Below are 9,613 nucleotides of genomic sequence, written 5' to 3'. Positions count from 1 at the left end.
TTAAAGCCCTTAGCGCAAAAATGCGCAGAAATTGGAGATGTGCTTCGAAAAGCGGAAGGCTTGAGGAGCTTTTAAAAAAAAAAATTCCTGGGGTAAGTCGGGGCAAAGGTCTTAAATGAGCAATTTAGGTTTTCGCCTGTTGTCGGCCACGGAAGAATTTTCCCTCGGTCGTTTCGACACAAATCGCAACTCTTCGGGTCGGTGCGTCCTTGTGGGGGTCATCCGTCCCTAATTTTCATCGTATCGGGTAGTCTGAACCATTCAAGTTTGAGATATGGGCGAAAAACGACCGAATAATTTTGTCCACCTAGAAATCGATTTTTGACCACTGTGCGTCGTTTGGCGATTTGCTGCTCTATACCCGCCGGGTTCTTCAACCTGAGTTCGTTCTTGGCGACGGGTAGAAGCGAACGGGTTGTTCTACTCAGAAACTTCTGCGCCGGTGATGCTCCATCTCTTTGTTTCGTGTGCCTCCATTCGAGCAGCGCTTGTTCGAGATCTGATTTTTCCAACGATGTTTTTTTAATCAGCCTCTTTGCTATTTTACGGCGGACTCCGCCTTTCCGTTGCTCGAATGAAAATGAGGTGAGCTCGCGTTGTGTCTCACCTTCGACTTGCTCAGGAAGTCTTGAAACACCGCTGACAAATATCTCGGGTCGCTGTCCGTTCGGAACTGTCTCGGGCGTCCGAACGTAGCAAATACCTTTTTCGTTGTTTCCACAATTTGATGTGCCGTTGCGGTGCGTCCGAGTGCGCTTAGATGGAAAAAGTCGCTAAAGCCGTCAACTGTGACCACGAATTGTTGATTCCCCCACTCAAACAAATCCTGGTGAACAATGTCCCACGGATGCTCCGGGACTTCGCCACTGATCGAACTCTCAGGTGGCAACTTTGTGCTGAAGGTTTGACACGTCTGACATGCTTCTACCATGGTTTTGATGTCGTTCTTCATACCTGGCCAGGTGATGACCCCTCGGGCTCTGCGAAGTGTTGCATCAAGCCCTTGGAGAGCTCGGTGACACCGTTGCTACATATCCCGGCGGAGACTCTTCGGAATATAACATGCCCTTCCGATGAAGATAATGCTTTCATCAGATCGGATTCCCTCCTTGAAAGTCCTGAAGTTCGCGAGCAGGGCTTCTCTCCCGATCGTGGATCTTTCTTTCATTGCCCGGATGAGCCCAATGCATTCCTCATCCCGGACGGTGTGCCTTCGTATCTCTTCCAGCACTGGATCCGATATTGCCGTGCCGTCATGAGTTCTGATCGCCTCCAGATCCAATCGATACAAAGTTTCTGCGTGGGACTGCGCCCTCGGGTCCCGCAACGGAGCGCGGCTGAGCGTGTCCGCAATGACGTTGGTGTGACCCGGGATGTATTTCACTTTCAGATCAAACCTCTGGAGCGTCAGCCTCATGCGCTGGAGGCGTTTGGGACATTCTTCCAATGATTTTTCGAGTCTGCGAACCAGTGGTTTGTGGTCCGTCTCGACGATTATGTATTTCTTGCCGTACAGGAGGTGATGCCAGCGCAGACAGCATGATACGATGGCCAACGTTTCTTTTTCCATGGCTATGTATCCCTTTTCGGCCTCCGACAACGCATGTGAGTCGTAGCAAACCGGCCTACCCCCTTGGAGCATCACAGCTCCGACTCCAAGATCCGAACTGTCCGTTTGGATTGTAACCGGCTCCTTTGCATCGTAAAACGCCAGTGTCGGGGAATCCGTCAGACGCTTCTTGATCGCATTGAACGCTTTCTCCTGTGACTCCATCCACACAAACTGATTGCCCTTTTTGATCACCTCTCGCAATGGCGCCGTAAGGTCTGAGAGCTGGGGGATGAACGGTAGATGGTAGTTCACCATTCCCAGGAAACGCTCTACAGCTTTTGAGTTTTCCGGTCTCGCCATCTCCTCAATGGCTTTGATCTTCTTCGGGTCCGACCTTACGCCCTGACTAGAGATGATATGCCTCATGTACCGAACTTCCTTCAAACATAGCTGCAGTTTCTCCCTTGAAGTTGAACTTTAGTCCGAAGTCCCGAGCTCTTTGGAACAGAGCCCTGAGATTGCGATCGTGATCTATTTTAGCCTCTTCATACATACATACATAACATGATTTATTGCGGTGTAGTCATGGCAAATGTTGACAGCAATCATGAACCCTTGGTATGCAATACAGAGATAACAGGTGAAATGGAGCGATGGGGACTAGGTTGGACTAGATGATGGTGCGACCTGGCAGTTTAACAAATGAGCTTTGAGCAAGCGTTTGAATCGGGGGTAGCTGCTGGCGGCACGCGTCTCGGTCGGCAGCGAATTCCACACGACGGGGATGAGGAAGCGGGGAGAGGACCTGGTGAGTCTAGTACGAGCACTAGGCAGCGCGAGATCGAGTGGGTGGTGTCGTCGAGCGGAGGTTACTACTCTGAGAGGTAGGCAGAGGAAACCAGGGAGACGATTGTGAACACCGAGGAAAGCGATGCAAGAAATACGATAGGTGAAAAGCTGTGACAGGGAGAGAAGGCCGAATTTCTTGTAATAGCGCCTAACGGAAGCGCGGAGGGGGAGCCCGAGAACGGCCCTGAGCGCATTGTTCTGGGCAGATTGTAGTGTTGAAAGAGTACTTTTAGGGGCCGAGCCCCAAGAGCAAATGCCGTAGGCTAGAGTGCTGGAGAACAGGAGTCTGAATACAAGGAGGAGGTGGGAACGAGTGAAACCAAGCCGTCGGAGGCGGTGAATACAGAAGGTGATTGAGATGAGTTTTTTGAGCAGGCTTTGAACATGAATATTCCAGGAGAGATTAGCACTGAGTGTGATACCCAGGCACTTGGCCGAGTCCACGGGAACGAGCGCGGTACCGTCCCATAGGATGGGAGAAGCGAGGGGGGGAGATGGGCGGTGACTGGGGGAGAAGAGCACGAGTTTGGTTTTGTCGGCATTTACAGGAAGGCGTAGGAAGTTAAGGAGGACTGAGATGAAAGTTAGATGATCATTGAGGGCGGAGATATCGTTGGCAGAGTGTGGCGATTGGAGCGAGTAAAGAACTGAAGTGTCGTCAGCGAAAGCTACCGCACGCAGAGCCGGTGAGCGAGAGTTGGCGAGACGCAGCACCGCGTTGACATACCACAGAAAGAGAGCGGGGCCACCGATAGAGCCCTGTGGCACACCGTGAGATACTAGATGGGGGGTAGAGGACTGCCCTTTAGCTGAGAGAGTGAGTGAGCGGCCAGTAAGGTAGGAAGTAAACCAGGCGACGGAGCAGGGGTTAAGGCCGAGCTTGGAGAGAAAAAAAAGTAGGAGGTCGTGGTCGAGGCAGTCAAATGCCTTCGACAAATCGAGGAAGACGCCCACAACGACCGCCCCCGAGCTTGTGCCATCAAGGATGAACTGGCGGATCTCGCAGAGCGCAGTGTCGGTGGAGCGTCCGGGTCGGAAGCCATGCTGGTGTTCAGAGAGGAGAGCATTCGACGAGATGAAATCGTTTAGCTGCTTGAAAACGGCTTTCTCGAATAGCTTAGCAAGGAACGGAAGAATACTAATAGGGCGGCTGTTGGCGGGGTCTTTACGATCGCCTTTGCCCTTGTAGATGGGGACGACTGACGCAGATTTGAATTCAGCTGGGAAGATTCCGGTGCGGATTGAAAGGTTAAAGATGAATGCAACAGGTATGCTGAGCTGACCGATAGCATTGTAGACAACCTTAGACGGGACTGAGGAGCCGGATCCGGCGTAAGAGGTTTTGACTCGACTGCAGAAGGAGGGAATAGAAAGCGGATCAATATACTTTAGAGACCAAGAATAGGAGTTTGCGATAGGGAACGCGTAGTTACAGAGTAGTGATGCGAAGGGGTGATCAGGGGGAACAGTGCTGCAGTTAGCCGCGGTTTTTCCGCCGATGGATGCGAAGAAGTTTCCGAAGGCGTCAAGGGCAGCAAGGCGCTCCTCCGCTGAGGTAGAGGTACTGAGGTGATCGAGAAGTGAATTTGATTTACAGGAGCGGCCGCTAGAGAGATTGATGAGAGACCAGAGCTTGCTGGTAGAGGAGCTAGAACGTTTGACGAGGACGGCGGTGAACTTCAGGCGGGCGTATCGGACTTGGGCTCGATACCGTTTAAGGGCAGAGTAATAGATATGTTTCGCCGACGGGTTTTTGGAGCGGAAGTATCGGAGGGCTTTGCGCTTGAGCCTTTGACTGAGGAACGTAAGTTTCGGAGTGAACCACGAGGGGGCTCGGGATCGTTTGGGAGGGATGTCCCGGAGCGGGAAACATGAGTCGAAGATACTGAAGAGAGTGGTACGGAATGTACGAACAGCAATGTCAACATCGCTACATGCGTAGAGAGCGGACCAGTTGGTGTAATTTAGCGCGGTAAGGAAGTTTGAGTAGTTATGACTGCTGAAAATGCGCCGCCGTGCGGTGACAAGTGGGATACTCTCAAGCGAGTATGGCGGAAGGCTGAGGGTACAGAAAACCGGGAAGTGGTCGGAGAAGTCCAGACATTCGAGCACACCCACTCGAAGAATGGATGCCCAGCCGTCATGCGAGAGCCAGACATGGTCGAGGCAAGTACTGGAAGCAGGGCGAGGTTTGAGTTCGTGGGCATGTTGGAGATTGAGTTGGTGGAAACTTTCGGTGAGTTTGGCTAAGGTCGGGGTTTGAGTGCGGAGATCCACATTTAGGTCGCCGATCAGGAGGAAGGGACCCGTGTTAGCCATGACTATGTCCGTGACCAACGCGGCAAGAGAAGGTGATAGCGAAGCGCGGGCTGAGTATATTGAGAGGAGACAAAATGATCTGGGGCCGATCCTGACGAATAGCAAGACTGCCTGCACCGAGCCAGACTCTACCTCGAAATAGCCACCTGACGCGACATCGAGGGAATCCCTCGTGAAGACGGAGACGCCGCCGCCAGTCGAGTCGCGACATACGGAGAAATGAGAGAAATCGGGTATTTGATAGGAATGTGCCTCCTCGGGTCGGAGCCAGGTTTCCGAGCAGCAGATGATGTCATAAGAGCCAGAGAATCTGGCGGCGAGGATGTCGAACTTATGACCGCTTCTGATGGAGCGGGTGTTGATGTGGAGGATGCGAAGAGCAGAGTCGGAGAGTCAGGAGGATTGTTCAGTAGCGGGCGCCTCATTGATGATGGTCGGGTTCTCGGAGGAGGCGGAGAACGTGGGAGAGGAGCCAAAGGGCTGCGAGGGAGGGGAGACGGCGGTTTCCGAAATCCGTTCAGGGACGACCGTTCGCCCACCGAATCGATCGATGAGGAGCCCGGCTGGCCACGCGTCGGGGTTAAGGAATGTTGAGAGCGAGTCAGGCTTTACCTCAACGACAAAAGAAGCAGAGGGGTTATTACGGGGGCGATCGTCAGTTCTGAACTTCGAGACCGAAATCACGTCCTCAGAGATGAGTCTACAGTAATCGAGCAGAGCTTCGGCTGTGGTTGCAGCTTCGGCACGCCCAATGAAGATACGTGAGTTGCGAGGTGGTTCAGGGGCGGCAGCGATACCTGATTTGACCGATCCGGTGCCGATGCAGGCGGAACCCCTCAGGCGAGGTGCGGGCGCTGTCGGGGGTCTAGCTGCCCCAGAAAATGAGGAGCGAGAAGGGGGCCGGGAATTGAGCGATGGACCGTGATCCCCTCTATTAGAGGGCCTCGAGGAGATAGGAGGTGATGGGACGACTAGTCGCTGGGGCACACACGAGGCTTAATTGATTACATGGGGGTAGTTAGCAACGTGTCGACCACTGGTGGGAGGAGGAGGAGCGCGTACTCCGTAATGAGGAAAGTCGTGAGGCTCTTGAGCCGTGCAAGGGAAAGTGTGGCCGCGTTGGGCATTAGAGCGCTCGAAAGACTCGAGTCGATGCAGGAGTATGAGTTTCTCCTGACGGAGTGAGGAGATCTCCTCGTAGGCGAGATCCAACCGAGACAGTAGTTCCCCTGCCCTGTTTTCAGGATGAGCAGGATCGCCATGCAGGGAATCGGTCGGGACGGGAGATTCTAGAGCAGCCACTCGGTCCTCGAGGGAAGTCAATTTATCTTGAGCACTGTTTACTGCACGGGACTGATTGCTCAGGTCCATGTGTAGGTTTCCTAGAGCGAGATGTAGGTAGTGGCAGAGGGGGCAGGAACGTGAGGTGCTGCACTTGAAGACCGTGCCACATTTCTGGCAACAGGAGAGCTCGTTGAGATTATCGGGAGATACGATGTTGAGTTCAGCGCGCGAATCGATCGCGTTCGAACTCATATTCGCAGAGGGAAAGAGCGCCTGTTTGGCCAATGGCCGGCGCGGAGACTTGTCAGACACGGTTGATGGAATGGGCTCTGTGTTGGACGGGACAGGGGACTCGGACCAGCATTGAGAACACTGGAAGACTCCACATCCGGCGTCCGCAAGTAGACGACGATTTGTGGATGGGGTGATGCAGGTCCTATGGGTCTCGGAGGAGCAAGTTGAGCACCTATAGGGTTGAGAGTTTCCGCGGAAGACCCGGTTGCAGGCCGAACAGGTACCTGCGACCGGCGGGATGAGAATAGGCTCAGGCATGTTGAATCCGAGGTCGAGAGGCTTGAAACTAGCACAGGGTGACGGACGAGTGGGAGGGGGAAAAGTAGCACGGATCCGGGCTGCCGAAGGAGCCCCGGGATTCAGGAATCGGGGAGAAACCAGGAGCAAAACGAAAAGCGTCCGCACAGGGAAATCCCACACACGTGCTTGTGTGGGATTTCCCTTCTTCGGTTTCTCCGACTCCGTAGATGAGGGTGTCGTCGGCGACGACTAGGCATCCCTTCAAGTTATCGTACGCCCGCATTTGTCGTTGCTGGTACTCCTCTGGTGCTGATGATATTCCTTGTGGCATACCCAGATATTTGTATCTCCCCAAGGGTGTCCAAAAGTTGGTCAAGTCTGTGCTGTCCTCCTGAAGTTTTAGTTGGAAAAACCCATCCTTGGCATCACAGATCGTGAACCATTTGGCTTTAGCCAGCACCGGGAGATGGTCCTCCAACGTGGGCATCGCATACCGTGGGCGTTTCATAGCTTTATTCAATTCGGCAGGGTCGAGTGTGATTCGGACACTTCCATCCGCTTTGGGAACTACAACTGCATTGGAGATCCATTCCGTAGGATGCTCCACTTTTACGATTATTCCTTCTTTCTCCATGTTCCTGATGCGCTCGATGAATGCTTCTCTTGTTGCAATTGCTGGCCTTCTCGGAGCAGCCTGTCTGGGAGTAGATTTGAGCTGCCGGGTCGATTTCTATCTTGACAGGTGGCTGCACACAACCCAAGCAGCAAAAAATGTCTGCGTACTCGTCTAATAAGCTGGACATCGACCCCTTTGAGCACTTTGAGCACCTGCTCAACGCTCCCATGTACTTTCAAGATTCCCATTCTCAAACATTCGTGGCCTGAAAGCAGCGTCTCGACGCTGTCGTCGAGCACCTGGAAGGGTATGCTGTGCTGCTGGTTATTGTAGCGGCATTTGAGATTGAATTCTCCCAATGATTTCATCTCCGCATTGTTGTACGCTTTCAGCACCGTAGAACGAGTTTCGTCGAGTGGGTTTTCCGCAGCTTTCCCCGCCAAAATTTTCCTGTACGTGACGAGACTCATTGCCGATACCGTGGCTCCTGAATCTATCTGCGCTCGCAGCGACATGTCTGTTGGAAGCTCGAGAACTGCGAAAAATTTCCTTCCCTTCCGTTTGTTCTCTTCGGGCTTCGAGATAGTGAAAATTCCGTGCTCCTCCACGTAGGTCTCCTCGTGCTCGCCTTCGGAGTCGCTTGAGCGTTCTCCTTCCGTTTCTCCTGCAACTTGGAATAGCTGCTGTTTCCCTGCCGATTTCCACGCTAGTTCGAAGTGATTGGCTTTTCGACAGCGTTGGCATCGGTGACCGTATGCCGGGCATTTCCTTGGAGCATGTATGCTTCCGCAGAATGAGCAGATGTTCTTCCCGGTACGAGTTTGAGCTGTTGATTCTTTCTAGCGAACGTCATGTTGTTTTCTTGTTTGGCGGATGTATGACTGTTTGCTGAATTTTCTTCGCGAGAGTTGGAGCGCTTTGTCCTCTGCTTCTGTCTTTCGAAATTCCGGAAGCTGGGCGTCATTCGCCTCCGTTCTTTTGAGCACCGCCACCACATCTTCGATTGACCAGATTTTGCTATGTTCTGCTTCAGAGATGATACTTCTTGCTGGTTCCAAGCTCGTCCCACATGTTAGCTGGTTGATTGTCAGCTCCGTCTCCTGAGAGAACTTGCACGGCTTGACAGCCTTCATCACTCTGTCGACAAAGTCGGAGACGGATTCGGCTCCGCTCTGCCTGATTCGAGCGAAAAGGTGTCTATGGAAGTGCTTATTACCGTGAGGAGCGAACTTTTTGTCCAGTGTCTTGATGATGTTCTGTAGCGTGTTGCACAACGAGTCTGAATGGCTTTCGTCTCCCTCTAGAATGGCCCCCAGATCCAAACTCCGCAACAACTGCCGGTGCGGATCTCCGAAGCATGCGCGAAAGATTGCCTTGTTGTTTGCATGGAGTTCCGCTTTTGAGGTATTCCACCAACGCGTAGTCCAGGAATGCCTCCCGAAAATCTTTCCAGGTTTCGCTGTTGTCCTCGCCTTGTACAACTCGGAATGGGTCCGGTTGGCGGGTTTTCTTCTTGTCTGACATTCTCCAGGGTTGTTGATTTTTATTTGGCTTGACTTTTACTTCCTCCGGTTTCGTTCGTCACTCCAATCCTGTCGACTGCGCCATGTTGAGCAAGCCGATTGATGACACATACGAATGGCATGAACTAGCACAACAACTGACTCTTTATTATAGTGTCGTAGCCGACGCCATTCATGTTGTGACCGCGCGCCCTCAGGCGGTAGAGATCACCAACACCTCTTCCAGTTCAAAACAAATCCGGGTGCTTGACTCATATGATGCAGGGCGCCTTCTTGCAAAATGATGTTCGGAAACTTTGGCTCGATATTGGGAGTATGTTCTGCGACGCCTGGTCCGTCAGCATTCCGACCTCTAAGAAAGAGCTAAGGTGCTTAACTCCATTGAGGCCATCGGAGACAGAAAACGTCGCCCTTCTTCGAGTGAAAAATTCGGTGTTCATGACCAGTCAACTGTTGGCAAAACCCTGTTAGGAGTTGTCCTGTAGTGAGCACACTGAGTGGGTCTCAGTCGGCAGGGGCTCAGTTCGGATGAATTGAAGTTGGGTAGCACGGTGATTGGAGCAGCAGTGGAGCGGGTGAAGTCTAGGGAAGCAGGTCTCTAGAATAACAAGGCAACTGGATGCGGGTGACAGACTGATCTGTGTTTAAGACTTTATTTCAGACAGCTTATATAGGGAGGCAAAGGGCTATTTTAGACAAAAGAACACTGACGATCATTATATCCAAATTTCATCCAATTACATCAAATTGCTCTGGTGAAACATAAGCAACGCGGTGATTAACAAGCGTAACCGAAAGAACGCTATTACCAGTGAAATACTTGGAGCAATTAGTCAGTAGCACTCATTTATCCCAACATTTTCTCCCTTACTGCGTAATGAAACAAAGTAGTTCACAGGGATGAGGAAGAGAGGTGCGAGTATGAAGTTCAATTAT

The 9,613-nt window shown here is 52.2% G+C and overlaps 1 protein-coding gene across 1 annotated transcript; it reads right to left on the bottom strand.

Moving 5' to 3' along the window:
• Positions 1-1,027: 1,027 nt before the first annotated feature.
• On the bottom strand, positions 1,028-8,678 carry LOC100899181 (uncharacterized). Its single transcript, XM_003742176.1, has 5 exons — positions 8,528-8,678; positions 8,224-8,433; positions 7,322-7,845; positions 6,721-7,232; positions 1,028-2,015 (listed from the first exon to the last, which is right to left on the bottom strand). The coding sequence occupies exons 1-5, from the start codon at positions 8,676-8,678 to the stop codon at positions 1,028-1,030; spliced, it is 2,385 nt and encodes a 794-aa protein (XP_003742224.1).
• Between the last annotated feature and the right edge of the window lie 935 nt (positions 8,679-9,613).

Source organism: Galendromus occidentalis, unplaced genomic scaffold (assembly GCF_000255335.2).
Source record: "Galendromus occidentalis unplaced genomic scaffold, Mocc_1.1 scf7180000077320, whole genome shotgun sequence".
Classification (NCBI taxonomy): Eukaryota; Metazoa; Arthropoda; class Arachnida; order Mesostigmata; family Phytoseiidae; genus Galendromus; species Galendromus occidentalis.
Note: the sequence above shows the minus strand (reverse complement) of the source record. Positions and strands in the feature narration are given on the sequence as shown.